Source organism: Semicossyphus pulcher, unplaced genomic scaffold (assembly GCF_022749685.1).
Source record: "Semicossyphus pulcher isolate SPU_LCO1_2020_fin unplaced genomic scaffold, fSemPul1.0.p SCAF_5, whole genome shotgun sequence".
NCBI classification, from domain to species: domain Eukaryota; kingdom Metazoa; phylum Chordata; class Actinopteri; order Labriformes; family Labridae; genus Semicossyphus; species Semicossyphus pulcher.
Genome location: NW_027211726.1, coordinates 8,793,307 through 8,814,231, shown reverse-complemented (window position 1 = coordinate 8,814,231; position 20,925 = coordinate 8,793,307). Strand labels below are relative to the sequence as shown.

Here is a 20,925-nt window from a genome sequence, read left to right as displayed (position 1 = left end):
TATTGGGACAAACATGGTAAACGAAGTTGTTTGCAAGGTATGGACAACATTGTAAAATGGAGGCAAAATAGTCTAAGTAAAGACAAAACTGAAACAATTACAAAAAATAACTTAACATTAAAGTGTTTTAAAAGTAATTAAGAAGATTTTTGTTTACTTAAAAGACTTTCTGTTCCATTACACTCATGACAGCTGTCGTTGGTTACCTTGGTGTTGTAAATAAGCTGACTTTTTGATTTATGTCGTAGTGTTTTAGTATTGTGGTATTGATACCTTTGGTTCACCATCCCTTCCTCGTTCTCACATCAGCACCACTCTGCATCAGTTCGGGGGGGCAGAGGCAGAGGACGCCATCTTGTTTGTTTTAGTCAGAGGAGGGGTGGAAAAACAGTCCCCATCAGCAGCGACACCACAAAACGAAGAAGGCAGAAAACACCTAACCGGTGAGTTCTTTAGGCTTGAATGTAATGTAAACGTGTAAGTGTGCTAATTATATATGTCAACTGACGACATGTTAGCTCCGCAGTGCGCAGGTTTTGAATGACAGTGGCTAACGCTAGCTTGACTGCATTATCACCTGTTGGGAAACTGGGGAGAGCATTCAACGGTTACTGCGGTTGAACGTTCATGGAACGTTCACGGACATGAAGCCTAACGGTCATATCCGAATGAAACACGTTAACGGTTATAAAAACCTGCCTTCCTAATCGAATTGCTGGACGCTGACCCGTTACATTAGGTTTTCTAGTGACAGCAGATGTGACACGTAACGCAGTTCTGCAGGTAAATTAACGTTAAAGCCAGCATGACCTGACAGACGTTTCACGGTATGTTTAGGATTTTACCAGTATTCCCAGTGGGGGAAGTGGGGAGTTTGAACATTTACTCAAGTTCAAATTTGAGGTACTTAAGTATTTCCCTCTCATTTGTACTTAAGCTCATTCCAAAGGGAAATGCTGTCGCCTACTTTCTCCTACATTTATCTGTCAATTTACAAATTTAGATTATTTTCCATTCAAAAGATATATAAATGTACAGCTGAAGCGATTCATCATTAGTCCCTTGAAAGAAAGCATGTATTTTGATAACTTTTTAACCTAAGTTTTCTTGGAAAGACATTTAATGGTTCAGGCTCCTACAATGTGAGTGTTTGCTGTTTTTCCTTTGAATTATTCCAGTATTACTTTTGTTAATTGTTTTGTTTTGTTTTTAAGGGCATTTGTGCTATAAGTCCTTCATCTGAGCACACAATGAATGTATTTTTTCAGTTGTCAGGCGTTGTTTACGTATTCAGAGTTAGAACTTCAATCATATACAATATGTTATATCTCTGTCCTTGTGTTGTTTCCTCTCTCCAGGCCTGGCGCCTCCCCCTCCCCCCTTTCCCCTGTGGTGAGAAGGCGCTGAGAGGATGTTTTATGCCCACTTCGTCCTTAGCAAACGTGGGCCGCTGGCCAAAATCTGGCTGGCGGCCCACTGGGACAAGAAGCTGACCAAGGCTCATGTGTTTGAGTGCAACCTGGAGAGCAGCGTGGAGAGCATCATCTCACCCAAGGTACTTTCTCAGGGTTTCACTCAGGACAGGAAAAGGATGAAAGATTAACCAAATTTTTACGTTCAATTATGATTTTGGATTCCAAGATAATACAATAATAGTACTAAGCAGTAGTAGTGGTCGTTTAGCCACAGTATTGACAGAAGTTTGTATTAAAAGCTGCAGATTTAGTCCCCGATTTTATCCACAATTCTTTTTGGATGATTCTTCCAGGTGAAAATGGCCTTACGAACATCGGGGCATCTGCTGCTGGGGGTGGTGAGGATCTACCACAGGAAGGCCAAGTACCTGCTGGCAGATTGTAATGAGGCCTTCATCAAGATCAAGATGGCATTTAGACCAGGTCAGCATTTCTTATGTCCCTTTAGAGAGATTACATTAAGTTTTTCTAACATTAAAGCATCATATATGGCAAACACACATGCCATAATATTTCTCTATATAGAGAGTTTTTGCATCTAGAACAAGTGCTTATATCAAGACTTCTTTAACAAGTTGGTGTAGAGAAAATGCATGCAAAACCTTTCCATCAATCTTAGGATCTTTCTGAAAACTGCTCATTTTATATACATGTCTGTTATCATCCAACATACTCATATTACATATTGATTACAAAGCCTGGTTCATCCTTGACACTTGAGATATATCACATCTCTTTTCCTGTATCATCGTGTTCCAGGTGTGGTGGATCTTCCAGAGGAGAACAGGGAAGCAGCCTACAACGCCATCACGCTGCCTGAGGAGTTCCATGATTTTGATCAGCCACTTCCAGACTTAGAGTGAGTCTGTTTAGTAAATAAACTGCTGCTGGAAGGCTTTGAGTAAACATCAAAGTGTGGATTTTAGCAGCACGTTTCCTCTTTCAGCTGCTTGCCAAACAATTGCATTTGAAAAGTGCTGTAAATACAGGATCGGTATAGAACTGAATGCGTGTGCGTGTGTGTGTTCTGTGCAGTGATATTGACGTCGCTCAGCAATTCAACTTGAACCAGAGCAGAGTGGAGGAGATCACCATGAGAGAGGAGGTGGGCAACCTCAACCTGCTGCAGGACAACGACTTCGGTAGGCATCTAAAAACACATGCTTGTGTTCAGTAAAATCACGCTCGACATGTACATTTATTAACATCCAAGAAAATTTGAGGGCTTCATGTACTTTTCCAGCGTATGCTCCTTCTACTCGCCCACACTATGTTCTGTAAGGAAACGTTTCTGTTGTGCAGCTGACTTCGGTATGGACGACCGGGAGATGATGCGTGAGGAGAGCGCGTTTGAGGTGGACATCATGGGAGCGTCTGCATCCAACCTGCTGCTGGAGGCTGAGGGTGCAGGTAACCAGATGGCCGACAAGTCCAACCATCTGGAGTATGACGACCAGTACAAGGACGACTTCGGAGACAACCCGATGGAGAGCAATGAGGGAGGCATGCTGGGTAGGATCCTGGCAATAGTATAGAAATGCATATGTTGTTAGCAATTTGCAAACTTTTTTGCCCCCAGTTTTCAATAGATTTTAATATTTCAACAACTGTAAGGGAAACTGGATGTCCTTACAACAGGAGGTTTGTGTGAAAGTTGCTGCATCTTGTGAAACCTTTTATTAATACTGATAAAATGTAGCCCCTCTGTACAATTTGGAATTTGGATCGACTGTTTGTATTATACTGATTTTATCTCTGTGTAGTGGACAAGCTGCTAAGTAACGAGGATGGAGGGGGCATCTTTGACGACCCTCCTGCCATCACAGAGAGTGTGATGATGCCTCGGGACCACGGAGACGATGAGGACGACTTTGACGCTCTCTCTGGTCGGTTTCATAACATCAGCAGCAGACCCTAACAATTGATTTGTTGTGTTGAAATCACAAACCATTACCTACTAGGGCTGCGTATCGCTAAGGATTTCTCAAGTCGATTCGATGCTGATTCACAAGGTCCCGATTCGATTTGATATCGATTTGTTTCGGGGTATTTCTGTTACAATATCAATCCACCTCTAACCTGGTGCTTTATCAGAATTTTTAATCATTACAATAAGAATTCACCCCAAAGAAGTTACACCATGTACTTTTTTATTACTTTGTTTTATATTCAACATAACAAACACACAGCAGTGAACACAATATTAACAATTTTATGAATTAGACAGCTTATGAACTTTTTTTTTTCCAGTTTCAGATTTTCAGTCTGAACATCTGGCTCATGGTTTTATTTAAACGAACTGGGGTTCAATTTGCGCGAGGTTTGGGCATGAGATCTCATAGCGCGAAGAACAAAACCACATGAGACTAAGAGTTATGGGGGAAGGCATATTGTTTAACAACATGGCGCAAATACACTCGCGGCCAAAGCCGACGCTAACAGAGAGTAACATAAACATCAGTGCAAAACTAACTTACATATTCATGGACGCACACACGATAAAAAGAGTCCGTCAGAGATCACTGATGTATCAATAGTAGGTGCAGTAAACAAGTCCGGGCATGTCTCCCTCACTGTTTCGGGGGGATGCGCTGAGTCGTGCTACGTTCAGGAGCGCTCAGAAATGTGAGTGATCACATGTTTTTACACATATTTTTCAAGATCGATCTCTGGATTTATGAATCGATATGGGGTCATTTAAATGAGAATCGATTCAAAACAGAAAAATCGATTTTTTAAACCAGCCCTATTACCTAAATACCATGGTGTATATCAAAACATGATGTCATCGTGTGTTACAGCGGGAGCCCCAGATAGTCCAGATTCCGGTCCAACAGAGCCCCTACCAGCCATGGCAGACCAGGCAGAACAGACCGCCCTGGTTCACAACGAGGAGGAAACGTTTGCCCTGGAGCCGATTGACATCACAGGTAATACAGCTGGTTTGAAGACACAACTTTAGCACTACCTGAAGCTTCTTAAACTTCAGTCTGAATATCCATCAAAACATCTCTCGAAAATAAAGTTTTTTAATGGGATTCCTTCACCTTCTATGAAGAGGATTTCGGAAGTCTCTTAGTCCATGAAAACTTGTTTTGAGAAGTGATTTAAAAAAACAACTGCTGATTTTGCTCCAGATATCAGTATCAGAGCTATTTTTATGTGCTGAGCTGATTCATCTCCTCCCTTTGGCCTGTGCAGTGAAGGAGACCAAAGCGAAGCGTAAGAGGAAGCTGATTGTTGACAGTGTGAAGGAACTGGACAGTAAAACCATCCGTGCACAGCTGTCTGATTACTCCGACATTGTCACCACGCTGGACCTGGCACCTCCCACCAAGAAGCTGATGATGTGGAAGGAGACCGGAGGAGTCGAGAAGCTTTTCTCTCTCCCCGCTCAGCCGCTCTGGAATGCCAGGCTGCTGAAGGTAAAGTAGAGATGCGTTATTTAGTGATAAAAGTAACACTGCAATAAAGACTTACATTGCTGCATGTTCACTCTTTTGCTGTCTCTCCTATTCTTTCTCTAGATGTTTACAAGGTGTCTGACCCCACTGGTACCCGATGAGATGAGGAAGAGGAGGAAAGGTGGAGAGGCTGACAGTCTGGATGAGTTCCTGAAGGATCTGGAGAACCCAGAGGTTCCCAGAGAGGAAACAACAGGACACCAGCAGAGAGACATCATGGGTAAGAAATGGATGTTGACGTACATTTATGCTCGGTTTATTTGTGGAAGAAACCATGGATATTTCACTTTTTCATTCATTGTTTTTTTATTAAACATGTGCACTATCCATCTAACCTCTAGACCAGACCATCATGGAAGAAGCCAGTGCTCTGCAGCCTTCAGCTGTGGAAGGCAGCAGGACGTCGCTGGACGAGTCCGTCATGCCCCCTCCGTCCCAACGTGGCCTCAAGCGTAAAGCCCAGGACACAGAACCAGCCCTGCCTGTGAGTAGAGATGCCCACCTTAGCAGCAGTGCCTGTATATACTGTAGAAAATGAAAACACACCCATTAGAGTTTTCCATATTTGCTATCTGTTTGCATTTTTTAATCTCTTGCCGTTTTGTCTAGATGGGAGCTTTGGACCAGCAGCAGCAGCAGGCACAGCCCCAGGTGTCTACAGCCTCTAACGTGTCCCAGCAGCTGGAGACAGCCAGTGTGGATCTGCCCCCAGAGGAGACCACTACTAACATCAGCCAGCTGATAGAGCTGGACCTGCTCGGCGACAAGGACAAGAAGAAAGATGACGACTCTGATGAGGAGGTGAGATACAGAACCACAAAAACTGTTACAGTACACTTGTACTTACCTGATTTTATTTAGTGTTATTATATGGTTGTTTTTTATTCTTTATTGAGGGTATGCTAACAAGACATGAACACAAAGCCTTTTCATTCAGGATTTTACAACATATAAAAGTAACTTTGTTTTTCTGTGTGAGGAGGAGGAGGCGCAGGGAGGAGACCAGGACCAGGAGGAGAGGAGGTGGAACAAGAGAACCCAGCAGATGCTCCACGGCCTCCAGGTATTTACAGTATATGTACATGTTATAGGACAAACAAGAAGGACAGGATGATCGGCCAAGTTTTTCATTGTTATCCAGCATTTCACTAAAATCACAGCCCTGTCATACCAAGAACACAATTTCAATGACTTTAAAATACCAAAACCATCCTATCTTTACTCCCCCTCTCTCTTTACCACAGAGGGTGATGGCCAAAACAGGAGCCCAGTCCGTCAGCCTGCTGGACCTGTGCAGGAACAACAACAAGAAGCAGGCAGCTGCTAAGTTCTACAGTTTCCTGGTTCTGAAGAAGCAGCAGGCGGTGGAGCTCGTCCAGGAGGAGCCGTACAGCGACATCATAGCTACACCCGGACCTCGCTTCCACATCATCTAGAAAACACAACTTACATCCCCAGCAGAGAATAAAAACTCTACTCTGTCTGGTAATTTAACAAAAGTTTTATTTATTTATTTAATGGAGCTTTTGAGTTTACTTTAAGTGTATGATGTGTAGTTTTTTTATATCTGCGGCAATATTTTGTCAAGCAGTGGTGGGAGGAAAGACTTCTGACTGACATGGTTGGATTACAACTCCAAAAAATGCACACTTTTCCTTTTTATTTATTTATTTATTTTAAGACTTTATTTATATCTAAATAATTATTAAGCAAGTGAGGACTGTGTGTTCACTGTCCACTGTTGTTATTTTCATTCATCTGTTGTGTTACACTGGCCTGAGAATCTATTTAAAGATATGTTTATTGATAATAACTTAACTAACCATATTATTTATGAGACCCTTTTTTCCCACCACTGCGGGAAAAAGTTCTCGTGTACACTGACATTAGCCAAAAGGAGCATGCACTATATCCAGTCTCTGCAAGTGTACATTTAAACAGTGAATACAGTAGTGATTTGTAGACTCAACCAGCAGTTTAACAATATACAACTGTAGTGTAGCACTTTAGGCATTACAAATTCCAAGTTGTTGTTTTTGTAAATGCTTTGCTTGCATCATTGACTGTTTGTGCCTCTTAAGAGTCAACAAAACTGTAGTTGTGTCCCAAATCCAAACTACATATTAATTGCACTGGAAAAATGGTGCAATAAAACTTCACTAAAATCAGACAAATATGCACATATGTGCTAAAACAGTTGAGATGCAGTTTAATTAATGTCACGCTGATTGTGTCATTTGTTTGGTGACTTTAAAGACAAATATATTGAACAAACTCGATATAATTAGTAGGGATGTGGGAAAAAAATTGATTCACTTAAGTATCGCAATTCTTTTGTTCACGATTTTTGAATCGCCACGCAGACTCCAGAATCGATATCCAGGCAGTAAGCCATATCATTCAAATGAACATTTTTCAATGTGGAGGAAACCCCGCTTTTATCCAGCAGATGGCTATGTCATATCATATCCTCTCTTCTAAAGAGAAAACATGGCGGATGATGCAGTGAGCGCGCAAATTCCCTCCCAGGTCAAATCCAAAGTCTGGAAAAACTTTGGCTTTCACACAATAACGGTCAAAAAGGACCTAGACATGACTAAAGCTGTATGCAAACTATGCCATGGAAAATTCCATTCGATGGTCTAGTTTTAAAAAGAAAAAATCGTAATATCAAATCGCAATACTTAAAGAATCAGAATACATATGGAATTGGCACCCAAGTATCATGATAGTATTGAATCGGGAGTTCCCTACCGATTCACAGCCCTAATAATTAGTATGTGCTAAGGAATTGGGACACAGCTCATAAAAAAGGTCTTCAGAGTTCAGTATTTAGATGATGTAAAAATCAGTGGTCTGCCGTACTTGCATGCTCTGTCCTAAAATATTTCATTTGAGTGAAATTGCACCAGAAACCGTCTTTATCGCCGTGTTGCTCTTTTATTCTGAAAATGACTAGAAGCATGAGACAGACTGAACTGATCATGTGTCACTTTTATATGTGGACAATAGTTTAGTTACAACTGGGCGACATGCAGCTATGTACTGTCTTAATTATTAAGACTTTTCACCTGTTGTGACCTGAAAGTGTGACTTCTGACTGTAAATCAAGTAGATAATATTTATTGATGTTATATATTACAAGAGAAGGAAATGTTTTTTATTTAAAAGTGATTTTTAACCTAAAGAATGACTTGATAAAAATGATCAAGTAAAGTCTGAAGTGACTTTATGGTCAAATGTTTGGACTCTAAACTCGTGGTACTAGGATATGCTAGAGTCTGCAGAAATCAAACCTATCACACAGAAAACAGTAAAAACAAGCAGACCAACAAGTTTGTGACTGCATTTCTTCCTCGTGCTTCTGCAAAGACAACTGAATGCATCGTTTGTAAATCCACTTCCATATAGACTGAAGTTCATGCAATGTCTGAGTGTGTCCGATATTTAAACCATGTGCCTGTTAAATGTCTTTTTTATTTTGTACGACGATAAATGTTCTTAATCTCATGGTATGTTTCTGAGCGCTTTCAGTCCTTTGCCTGTCAGTCTTGGAAACTGTCAAAGTTTTTCAAAATAAAACAAAAACCATGAGCAGTATTTTAAAAAGACTTTTGTGTAGTAACTTTGATATATTCTATACAGTTGCAGTGGAAAAACAGACCAGAAGTAACTATGCAGTATTCATTATTTTAGATAGGGACATCTTCATATAATATTTATGCAAGAAACAAAACGGCTGAAGTCTCTGTCTTCCTGCTGTATTATGCATTTGTAACCACAGGAGCGGATATGTTGTCTCCTCCCTCCGTCTTTCGCTTGTTATGTCGACTTCTTTTCCTCTTCTCCCCCTCCTCTGTCTTCTTCCGCGGTGGAGTCGGAACGCCTTTCTTCTTCTTCTTCATGCAGCTCAGAGGGTTGGGGTTGCTCTGCTTCCTCTTCCTCTTCTTACCCCGCCTCTCTCCGTCCTTCTGGGCGTTGATGCCCTGCTCCTCTTTCAGGCTGCGGATGCTCTGCTGCTGGGCCGGGCTCACCAGCTCTCCCAGCTGGACGGCCTGGACGTGGTCGAGGGACGTCTGTGAGGGTTTGTCCAGCACGATGGTGTTGAGGATGATGTAGAGCAGAGGGACCCCGGGGATCTTCTTCAGGCCTGCAGTTACGGTGTGGTCCTGAAAAACACACAGATACACCGAATGCAGAAGATTTAAACAAACAACAGTACATTTGGCCCATATTAAGTGTATCCTAGGAAACTTCTCTTAGAAATGCATGCAGTTATATAACAATCATTTAATTGATATTTAATTTGCTTCCACAACATTTGGAGGTACAGTTTAACCTCTTCAATTTTATTTATTATTCTTGACTATTGCAAGTCTTTACCATGTTGAGCAATAAACTAGCAAGGGAAAGTCCTTGATGTAGCTAATGAACTGGCAAATGAGTGCATGTTCAAACTTAGGACACAATTCTGAGCTAAAATATGTTGTTGATGGTATGGTTAATATCTTGTCCATGTGTGTGTTGTTTGCGCTGGTAGGGTCTCTCGTATTTACCTGTGTAGCAACAAAGTAGTGGTGTGGGTTTCTCTCCTCCAGCATGGACAGCAGGCACTCTGAAGCAGGGACGGGGCTCTTAAAATGTGGACATCTCCTCGTCTGAAACTTTTGCAGGATGATTTTGGCTCCATACAGCTCTTTCCCCAGAGTCTCCAGTTCTTTTAGTGCACAGCTAAGAGGTAAAAACAATGGTAAATACTGTGACATAAGAAAGGACATTTTGACTGTACCTATACATACAACAATTGAATTTACTCACCTTGTAGTGCAGAGCTGAACTTCCCCCATCAGGTATTTGGGCATTTGCTCTTTGATCTGGATCTTGTTTTTCAAAGCAGCCTGACAAAAGGTCCCATCGATGAGGATCTGAAAAGGTTCCCTGAAGCTGAAGTTGTATTTGTAGAAACTTATGGTTTTCTTGGCTTGTTTTTGACGTTTGATCTTCATGCTGGCTGGTAGGTTAAGTCAGATGAAAGGCTACTTATTAATTTTATCCTCCGCAGAAAACACGAATAACCGTTGGTGACGCACGTTAAAGTGTCCGTTACAGGTCAGTTAAAAAATATTGTTAGGGTTTGATACGTTTCTACAACGAAAATGATCGCTTTCATATATTTCAGCATGGATGTTTCCAGTGTACACAACACGCTTGTGGTGCGTGCTTCTTATGACTCCGGGCTGAAACAAAATATACTGCGAAGGTTCCGGCTGTTTTAGCGTATATGTTAACCTATAGCTGCTAATACCTTCTTCTAAATACATAATACATCTAGGGCCTATGTGTATGTAGCTGTTATGTATGTTTATATGATTTTAATATAGGACACATCTGAAATTTATTTATTTATCTATCTTTTTTAGGCAATTTTTGCCTTTATTTGAAAAAAAAACTGAAGATGGACAAATCATTAAGGGAAGACAGAGGGGAAAACATGCAGCAATTTCGTTATTATTGTTAACGTATTTTCTCCATATTTTTTTAAGAAACAAAGTAGAACTTGTAGTACTTATAGTAGTGGTCACAGTATTGTAATTATTATATGGGGGTGGGTTTCCTCGCCTCTGTTTTTCCCGGAACCGGAAGTGCTCATTCAGGTAGCGCGAGACAGCTACAGCAGCAGTCGGTCTGGTGACACTTGTCGTTGCCTCTGACTTACAGCTAACGTTAGCTCGGGTTGGCCCTTGTGGCGGAGGGTTGGGTTGGTGCATTACCTTCCTTACTTGTACAATAGATATTATGGCGGCCGCGGATCCCCGGTCCTCGAGTGACGGCGGGCCGGCCAGCAGAGGAGGATTCCCGGCCGGGGAGAGCAGTAACAACCGCGACGGGCCGGGCGGCAGCGGCGGCAGCGGGGAGGGCGAACGGGAACGGGATCGGGCAACCTTCGAGTGCAACATTTGTTTGGACACTGCCAGGGACGCTGTCATCAGTATGTGCGGACACTTGTTCTGGTACGATGAAGCGGGGAAAGGGGGGTTGTTTTGGTGTGTGGAGGTGGTAGTTTTTGTCTGTGTTCAACACACCGACCAGAGGGTCGTTTTGCTGTTTGTGCGGCCTCCTTTAAACGTCAGTTTGATTTATTTAACGGCTAACAAGGTGCTTTTTACAAGTCGGTTGTCCCGGCAACATGTAGGGAATGACAGCTGCCAAGATGGTTTTCTAGGTATTACAAAACAGGGTGTTGGTTTGTTGTCAGTGCTGTAGTTATACACGTATTACTACACGTATATACACGTATAACTACAGCATGTAGTGTGGCTGAACTTTAACCCTCATTACAAACCGTGTTTTTACTACCTTAAGTGCAAGTGGTCGTGATAACTTAAAAGGGGCCTGACCAACATGTTTGCATATTGCACATGTGATCTGCTCTGATCTTGTGAGGAATTAAGTGACCCAGGCCGATCATATCTTATGGTTTGATGTAGGTCAGGGGTCACAAATGCAGCCTTACAAGTGCCTTCTTGGATCATGAACCCCCCCTCTATGACACATTAACTTGTCTGTTTATGTTTAAACTGTCCTTGTGAAGGTGCAAGTTTAGTTATAAGTATGTGTCAGGTTTGCAGTTAGAGCTGAATCACTTTGATTCAAACGTTTTTCTTCCAAAAAATACTAAATTATTCCAGCTTCTCAATTGTAAGAATTTGCAGCCTTTTTTATTTTGAATCATAGTAAAATAGATCTCGTTTTTTAGCAGTTCATTGGACAGAACAAGTCATTTGAAGAAGTCAACTTTGGCTCTGGGAACTTGCAAAGGAAGTAAAATGTAAAGTGAAATAAAGACTAGCTTTAGTTTGTCTACCAGAGAGAAGTTTTTAACTATAAAATGTCCCACATAATACATACAAGTGGTGTAATAGATAACTAAACACTGAACGTCACTGTAAGCTGAGCTCCAGCTGTACTTCATGTCCCTTCTCCTATCTTTGTTTTCAATCAAAGAATTGCACAACCTTTTGTGTTGAAAGTGTCCACATGCAAACAGTGACTAATGCGTGAGACTCATTCATGAGTTGTGAGTGTTGACTGGCGGCCGTGCTCGCTCAGGCTAATGTGAGATTAGAATCAGGGAGAGTAGGATTGGGGTTAAACCTAAAGGCATTATGTTCAGAAGAAAACGTAACTTCCCTTCACTTGTTGTTAGCGCAGGTGTGTCGTGTGACTAGATAATGATCTGTGTTTGGTGTTCTGGCTGCAGAAACAAAAGTGGAGTTTAAGGAAGTAGACGATGCTCCAGCTGCCTGGAAGTGAAGTTGGCAAACAGTGATTACGGATGTCATGTCCTTTTCTGTGGGACGGCTTTACCTCAACAAAGAAACTCTTTGGTGCACTAGAAAAAGCAAACAAAGTATTGTAGCTGCATAAAACCATCTTGTATAAGATGCTACATACATACATTACTTATTTTGTGCTTTTATTAGACAACAAAACTTTATTTTTCTGGTTAAGACTGCAAAACAAAAGTATTAAAATTGGCTTTTTACAACTTAAAAAGATGGACACAGACCTCTAATTTACAGACGTTCACCTGACCTCTCTTTTTCTTACGCTTAAAGAAAGATTGACCAAGAGGACAGTTTAAAAAGAGGTAATTTACAGGCTTATGTTACCACTTTTATCTCATCTAAAGCAGGAAGTTGCCCTTGATAAGAAATAAAAGCTGCATTCTTAAATATACTTGAATTTTTTCTTTAGGTAATTGTAAACTCATTTAATATTTGAGCAAAGATAGGGTGCTTCTCTTACATACGTGCAGTTGCTACACAACACATTAAAGTTCCTGTGTTATGGGGCTGATGTAACTCGGTTGCTATGTTACCCGTGTCCCCCTCGTCTCTCACCGTCTGTGAAACGTGATGAAACTGCGATGATGAAACCGTCAGCAAGGATGAAAGGTGTTGACGTCAGATCACCTGCTGCAACTTCATGCCAAACTTGCAACTTCATTGCATGTAAATTATGTTATTTCTATTTAAAGCTTTAAAACAAATACATATTAAATTGCAGCTTCTTACAGTCTCTCACTCTGTATTTTAGACCGCCTCTGTAATACGACGCTGTTTACTTCTTTATACCCACTTCAATATAAACATTGAGTTAATAATATCAATGTTTGTTACTCAACATGGATTATAAACTCTGCGTTAAAATGTAACTTAGATTTTACCTAGCATCGGATGTAACATACTACATACTGTGCTAGAGAGATGATTTGTATGAAGGGGACAGTCTCTGAAAATACTTTGAGGTTAATGAGCGTGTGACATCTTTACTATCCTCTTGATATTTCCACCAAGACTGAATGAGATCTCATCATGTTAGAAGAAATGGAGAAGAGGCAGAAGAAGAGATTTCCCTCTTTCTAACCCTGTATAAATTTCTCTTTAAGAATCTCCACCTCCTCCGATACACCTTTAACCACATTTTGCGACCTTCATCGGCAAATGGAGACAAAACCCAGACAGAGGGCATGAGCTCCGTCACGCTAGTTATTAGATGTTCCACACATGGGTCACATGATTACACCAGAGCCACTTCTGTTTGCTGATGCAGGCGGTTAGATGTGCTTGAAAGCCTCGGGTTGTAGAAGCAGAGAAAGCTGAGCTATCCCTCACGTCTTTGATCATGAACATGCAGAGAGAAAGCTGTGGCTGCAGACACCAGTATTGGGGAAACAAATCGTTGTGTTTATCGAAACCTGCAGTCCAAGTGTGCAAACTCCTGATTAAGATCAGAGGAGAAACTAGACAGAAATCCAGTCTGGGTTTATGTTCATATCTACTTTAATGAGACTCTGCATGCATTTTACTGCTGTCGTCAGGTCACATAATGAAGTGTGTGTGTGTACACGCTGCAGTCAGGCTCCACCGAACGCTTATTGAGCCTCTTATAGGAAATTAAGCGGTTAATTTCAGGTCACAAGAGCTCGGCTGTACGTGTGGCTACATGTTAAGTCAGAGCTGAATGGGCTGTTATGTTAAGTTCGGCCTCCTGCTTTGTTCGGCTGTTTGTATTCACAGGAATGTCATTCTCAGCAGCTATCTGATAGCTGGTGTTATACTAATACTGTACACACTGAGCCCGGCTGTGAAGCCCCCCCTGATGTTTGTGTACGTGTGTGTGTGTGTGGGAAAGGCCTGCAGATTGATGGGAAATTGTGTTTTAGCGTTATGGTTTGTTTGGCTCTGATTCTATCGATCAGGTTAATTTAGAGGCGTGTGGTTCGGCCCACCTGAGGGAGCGACGGCTTGAATTTTTGTGGTTATGAAGCTCTGAAGTGTCACAAACAAGTCCTGCCTGTTCGTCTGTGTGATCTGTTGAAGTTTGTCTTGCAAAGATTTTCTGACAGAAACATATAGAGAGTCAGAAATCATGCTTTTATATAGAAAAGACAAATGCCTTGAGATAATAGTGTTCAGTTGCACAAGTTGTTCCAAACTTCTTAAACATTCCTCTGTCCAAAAAAAAAAACATACTTCAAAGACAGGAACATGTTGTCTTGTTCTCCCTGTTAGCTTATGAACTGAGCTCTGCTGACATCATGGAAAATCTAAATTTAGACTTTTTCTGTAGTGGCCCAACTCCTCATTCTGCAGTGTGCTTTAATTTACTCAGTTCTCAGGGCTGAACTGAGCTCAGAAACATTTTATATTTAACTTATAATGCACTGCAGACAAGGGCTGCAGGATGTACCTTTCATGCATGCAGATTATTTTGTTAAAGAACACGGTATACATTTTGGCAAGGGTAAAAGTCCCATTTACTTTTTGTTTGTCATGTACGGTACTTTGTTGTTGTTAGAGCAATAAAACTTTACTGTAGCAGCTTTTGGACTTCTGAGTAAGAAAAATTGCTACATTCACTAATTCTAATAGTTGCAGACCACATTTTGTGTAGTATTTATTAGCCTTCCCTTCCGTGTGTGTAGGAGAACCTGTGGTGACTGCATAGCTTGGGTTTGTTTGGTTTGTCCTTTCTGGGCTACTGTAGAAACATGGCAGTGCATCGTTGGCACAATCCCAATCTCCACCCTAAAGCCTGAGCACTTAACCCTCACGGACTTATGCGGCGTCAGGCGTGCAGTGCGTGAGAGTGCGTTGGTTTGAGAACGGCATAAAAATCAGGAATGGGACACACAAGCATGACATCACATGTTGCTTGGCAACAAGATGCACCATTAAAATAAAGCCAAAAGTGTTTTACTAAATGTTGTCACTTAAAGTAAACACATTGGCTCCTGTCACCGTCCATGCTCACTTTGTTTACATTTAGGTTTTTTTTAATTAACTTTACTGAAAACTACTTCAATACATACGAACATGTATTTACATTTAGTGTCCACGTTTGTGTACATCACCAAGTTGGCTATGAACTCTGGGTAACTAGCAAAGAAAAGTCTGCAGTTTGGGACACCACTAAGCACTCACTCACTTACCGGGAACGCGCCTCAAAGTCGGTGAGTCCCTGAGTGTGGAGATTTGGATTCTGTGGAGGGTCCACTCTCTCTGTAGATGTAAACGGCTCATTTTAATGTAACACAAGTTAAACAGTAATGACGATATACTAATACATACTTGTATCTTATAAAAGCCTCCGCATGCTGCCAGCTCAGCACCAAAAACACACATGGTGAATTTGAATTGTTTGGGCAGTAGAGACCTCTACACACAGGACGGACAGATGGAGCTAATTACCACAAACGATGGGGAGCAGGGAGGAGTTTAATCAGCCCCCTCGTTAGGAACAGGTGGTTCCTGCCAGGTGGGCTTCCACAGGTGGGAGACTCACAGGAGGAAAAATAGGAACTCTCTCAGGACATGAACATTAAATTGACCTTTTGTTCTATCCTTTGAGATCGATTTGATCCTCAGGATTCATGTGATGAGTTTTTCTCCAGGAATGTCGGTGCTGTTACCGAAGCGAGCGGACGGCTGACATCGTGAAAGAAAGGAGCCATTGTGAGAATGTAAATTAACCGTTTGTTTCTTTCTGTCTCCCTCTCTCTGTGTCCACAGCTGGCCCTGCCTTCACCAAGTGAGTATTCCTTCTGTCATGCCACCCTTTGCTTTCGAACACTCCTTAAAGGCCCTGAAATCTGATTTGTTTATCAAATCAGATCTTTAAGACAGACTTTCATAAGCACTTTTATGCGCTTGTGACGCAGATTTTAAACCAAGAAGCATGAGACATAAAGATCCATCATCTCGCAGCATCGTTAAGTGATGGTGCAGAGCGCCTCCATTGATCAAATGTATTAAGTGATGGAGGATGTTGGTATACTTTTTGTTTATGCTTTCATTTGGACGTACTTCCATCATTCTGGATTTGATATGTCATGTTGCAATTAGCAGGAGCAGGAGCATCCGGACTGATGTAAATCAGTAAAGATCCAACTGGAATCATGTTTCAAATTGTCTCCAAATCTTTGAGCCTGTAGGACCTACTTTGACCTGGTTACCTGTGTGGAAGGATTAAGGTTAAAAATGGCTCCAATATTTGCGGATGCGCTCTCATGTTTTATGGTATTATTTGTCTTTAGTTAAACTAACAGTGTAAAAACAAGCCCTCTCATTCCCTCCTGATCAGCATGAGGTCGTGATGTAATCTCAGTGTGTAAACTACACCTGTAGGTTCACTTAATGCAGCTTACACATGCTAATGCACCGAACGCTTCTGTTTACTGCAGCTTCTATCTGCTACTCACCTCTCCAGCATGTAGAGCTGTACCCTGCTTTCAGTATAAGTGCTTTATTAATCCTGCCATTAACTCATCGCCCCCACTTGTGGAAATGTACTACATTACTTACATCAACCAGGTTAAATATACCATAGCAGAACGAGGTTATTTTCTGACTGTAAGGTTTAGCTTGCTTCAGGAATCAGCAGAAAGAGGTTTGTCTGATCCGTGTTATCAAACATCTTCCTTCCTCCTCTCAGTGGTTGGAGACGCGGCCCAGCAGGCAGCAGTGTCCCGTGTGTAAAGCGGGCATCAGCAGAGAGAAAGTCATCCCACTGTACGGCCGAGGGAGCTCCAGCCAAGAGGACCCCAGGTACCCCCGGGCTGTTTGTCTTATCAGCATGTGACGTTTATGCAAAAGCCTAACATTGGCCTCATGACTTGTTTCCTGTCATTGCTCAGGTTGAAAACTCCCCCTCGGCCTCAGGGCCAGAGAACAGAGCCGGAGAGTAGAGGCGGGGTGAGTGAGTCAGCCCATTTTAGATATTAATCAGAGTTTTCTCTGCCGTGTTTGACCTTGTTTTGAAACCTTATCCCTGTGCGTAACTCTGCCGGCACACAGATGTTTCAGGGTTTCGGGGACACCGGCTTTCACATGTCGTTCGGCATCGGCGCTTTCCCCTTCGGCTTCTTCACCACAGTCTTCAACACTAACGACCCCTTTCACAGAGCAGGTAAACACGAACAACATTTATTTCACAGGATCTAAATTAAATAGCATCAGTTATTGTGATTAGTATATATGGTGGGTTTTTATTGTGCCCTTATGTTTGTTTATCTTCAGGCAGTGTCGAGTGCTTCTGTGTCAAAATCTAGACTCTCTGGAAAAAATGGCAGCAAGAGGGGAAAATTAGTCTTTTAAATGTCTCCTACACTAATTGAGTTGATGATGTTATTGTTTCCCTGCGCTTAATTCTGTCACAAAAAGAGATGATGCAGTTTTGACAAATCTGCCATCTTTGAATCTGTTTAAAAATCCCACTTTTTGTTACCTTAAACTCTTGTGTGCGGATGCAGTCACGGATCCCATCAGCTATAGTCTGACGATGATAAAGCCTCTGGGGACACCGGTGAGCGTGCCAGGCTTGTAGCAGAGCGGTTAGCTCTAAACGACTTCCAGTCAAGACTTCCTTTTCCGCGTGCGGCAGAAACCGTTTTACTTTAATTAACGGGTCTTACCTTTGCCGAAATTTCAACATCATCAGCAGATGATTAAAAAGTCAAAATGAAGCTTTGTCAGGTCTGTCCCCAAGAGGAGAAGAAAACTACTTTTAAAATACTCGTTCGTTTAACGGAGGTCGGATCGATCGTTTCTGATGCATTCGAGGAAGTCGGGAAATCTAAATACTGAACGGCTTTCGTGACACAGCATCAGGGAATTTATCTCAAGTTTAATTTTAGATCTAGAACGGACTGTTAGCTGAACCTGCTGCTATAAGATGTCCGTTTATAGAGATTAATAAGAAGCTAAATCATCTTCAGATGACGCTGATGGGAGCCGGGATGTCATTACGGCGCATTACGTTCTGCCTGCTTTGGCTCTCCTCACGGACTGTTTTTCCTGCATACGCTGCAGCCTGCTGATACGTGATTGGTCAATATTACTCGGACTACACGCGTAGTTCAAACGGAAACCGGAACACTTGCCATCTCTAAAATCCACTTCCCTGCCTGTAAATAGAGATTAATGCTGACGAGATTTCAAAACGTTGACAAAATATTTGTTTTGAAATATAAGCCTGTGAAGAAATGTATCGTATTTTTAATTGTTGTTGGTTGGCGGTAATCTTATTATCTAGTGACTTTGGTATAAATGTTATTAAATGATGTATTAAATTATTGTCACGACTGTTTTCCCATCTCTCCTTGCACACAGAATGATTAAATTGCACTCTGCGGTATTAAAAAGGTCTTTAAAACACTGATTAGACTTTCCTGATAATTAGAGCGTAATAAAAAGCTCCATCTAAACACATCTGCTGCCTTCAGGCGACATCATTAGAGTACAGATGAAACGCACCATCCCCTGAGACCATTGTGTAATAACCTTTCCCATCCATCTCCCCTCCCTCCCTCCCCCCTTGTCAGACCAGTATGCAACTGATCACCAAGGCAACGCTAACCTCAACAACGGCAATAACAACTGGCAAGACTCCCTCTTCCTGTTCGTGGCTATCTTCTTCTTCTTCTGGCTGCTGAGCGTGTGACGGGGACCGGACGAAAGGAGAAAAAACTACAAACTCACACACTTTACTCGAGCCACAGACACACACTCATTTTACATTTCCTAGCAGGTACTAACTTGGGAGAGGAAGCGGGGAAATAGTCCCAAAACAAGAGTTTCTCCTCCTGGGAAAGGCAGATTCACTTTAGCCCCGCCCACCTGCTTTGATGATTTTGTTTATGCAAGAAACACTCACTGGAGTAATGCTGGGTGAATCCAAAATAAATCATGTCAGCCCTCCGTCTGTACACACACCTGTAGATACATGAACACAGCAAAACAAAGTGTACAGGCTCGCTGTTAGAGTGAAGAGACAGTATTATGTGGTCACGGTGAGCTTTGTAGAGATATTTCGTGTCGGCTGCAGAAAAAAAAAAGTGGATGGAGGAATAATTTGGGGCAATTCTGTTTTGGTTTTTCACATTCCTCAATAAAAGAGAGAGAGGAACGTTTTAAATCTGGTGAAGACAGGAAGGGGTACGGAGATAAAGCAGTGATTGCTAGAGCAACTTTTTCTCACTCTAAAAGGCCAAAGAGTAGCAGATCAGTCGTGTACGATGTCGGGGGATTAAAAAATGTGATTTAATTATGTTCCTGTTTACAGTTTCCTCGTAATAGAATTTGCGACTTCCTCTCGACAGTGGTAACAGCACAGATGGATGCATTTTTTTCTATACATTTGTCTTAACAAAAACTACCATTGCACTGTGAAGTCATTCGTAGACAGAGCTGCCCTAACGATGCGAGCGCGCGCTGCTGTCGAGTCTTTTTTTTTGTTGCTGTACGAACACACGTTTGGGAGATTTTTCGCATCACCTGAGCAACTAGAGCTGGTTTAAAAACAAGTCACTCGGTGACGCTTTCAAAACAGGAAGTCGATGCTGTGAAACGAGCAAGGAGAGTTCTTTCAATTAGCCGTGGGGGAGAAAGGAGCAGCACGTGAGAAAAAAAAAGTTCGGTGAACTTTGTCACAGTTGTTTTTTTCCTGACTGTACGTGTCTGTGTGTCTGAGTGAGTGTGTATACATTATATATTTGTACATATGAATATTGTAAATGCTGTTTTTAACGTGTTTTCCGACGGAGAGCGGGGAGAGGACGAGATGTGCGAGTAGGCTTCGAGATGCTTTTGTAAAGCGAGATCTGCTTCCTGGTTTTCATAAACTCCTTCCTTCAACTCAAGAAAAAGAAATCTTGCAGCCCATGTTAATAACTCTTCTGCCAAGCCTCTTCTGTTAAGTTAAATAAATGTTATGAGAGCAAAACACGTTTGTCCTTTCATGCTTGTGTTTTATACCATTGATATTAAACCAACCATAAAGTGTGCATCATGTTGCTCAGTGATGTGAGCACAAAAGCTTAAACGTGAGGTTTGACCTGCTGGAGAAGAAGGTGAGGCTTTTGCAGTACGTTGATTAAACACGGTAAGTTTTTCACACTGGTTAGAGCCTCCTTTCCTCTGCTGAAAATGTTCTCTGATTATTTTATTATTGTGCTCTAAATCCATAGTTCTCAACTGGTGGGTCGGGACCCAAAAGTGGGTCGCAGATGTGTGCTTAAAAAAAAAGAAAAAAGTTGTAGCTAAAAGTCTTTGCTGCGCTTTTATTTTGAAGGACATGGGTATCCTGTGACGTGCATGCAGTAGTAGTGTAGTTTATTCACACTCCGTGTATCCACTGATTGGTTGTCCCAGCTACAGTTACGTTTACATTCTTGAGACTTAATGAGTCCTACAAGTGGTGTACAATACAGTAGTGCATTTATCTTGCAGTTTTTAAGTTTATTTTTGTCAAAAAAGGCAGTTAACTGAAAGCATTGTAGAGGGAACATGTTCTTATGCACTGCTGCCTGCTTGTCATTTTGGCTGACGATTATACTGTTGTGTTTTGTCATGTTGACATACTGTGATGTTCGATTTCAGGTCCAAACTGCATAGATTTTAATTAGATTAATTTGACTAGTT

General features: G+C 41.7%; 3 protein-coding genes across 4 annotated transcripts; 2 read left to right on the top strand and 1 right to left on the bottom strand.

The window, feature by feature from the left end:
* The first annotated feature begins 345 nt into the window (after window positions 1-345).
* rad21b (RAD21 cohesin complex component b) lies at window positions 346-8,548 on the top strand. 2 transcript variants are annotated; one of them, XM_069681384.1, is made up of 14 exons: window positions 346-443; window positions 1,359-1,555; window positions 1,769-1,898; window positions 2,235-2,334; window positions 2,511-2,617; window positions 2,778-2,987; window positions 3,239-3,361; window positions 4,277-4,405; window positions 4,677-4,900; window positions 5,003-5,159; window positions 5,281-5,423; window positions 5,549-5,740; window positions 5,922-6,002; window positions 6,184-8,548. In XM_069681384.1, the coding sequence occupies exons 2-14, from the start codon at window positions 1,412-1,414 to the stop codon at window positions 6,373-6,375; spliced, it is 1,932 nt and encodes a 643-aa protein (XP_069537485.1). In that variant the 5' UTR covers window positions 346-443; window positions 1,359-1,411; the 3' UTR covers window positions 6,376-8,548. The 2 variants fall into 2 exon arrangements, with proteins under 2 accessions (XP_069537485.1, XP_069537484.1); XM_069681383.1 differs by having other exon boundaries at window positions 5,919-6,002.
* utp23 (UTP23 small subunit processome component) lies at window positions 7,658-10,142 on the bottom strand. The gene is made up of 3 exons (XM_069681385.1): window positions 9,758-10,142; window positions 9,496-9,670; window positions 7,658-9,108 (listed from the first exon to the last, which is right to left on the bottom strand). Exons 1-3 carry the CDS (start codon window positions 9,943-9,945, stop codon window positions 8,704-8,706), a joined length of 768 nt encoding a protein of 255 aa, XP_069537486.1. The 5' UTR covers window positions 9,946-10,142; the 3' UTR covers window positions 7,658-8,703.
* A 491-nt stretch (window positions 10,143-10,633) lies between these two features.
* On the top strand, window positions 10,634-20,227 carry rnf5 (ring finger protein 5). The gene is made up of 6 exons (XM_069681088.1): window positions 10,634-10,950; window positions 16,018-16,036; window positions 16,940-17,052; window positions 17,142-17,199; window positions 17,302-17,413; window positions 18,828-20,227. The coding sequence occupies exons 1-6, from the start codon at window positions 10,736-10,738 to the stop codon at window positions 18,944-18,946; spliced, it is 636 nt and encodes a 211-aa protein (XP_069537189.1). The 5' UTR covers window positions 10,634-10,735; the 3' UTR covers window positions 18,947-20,227.
* The last annotated feature ends 698 nt before the right edge of the window (window positions 20,228-20,925 follow it).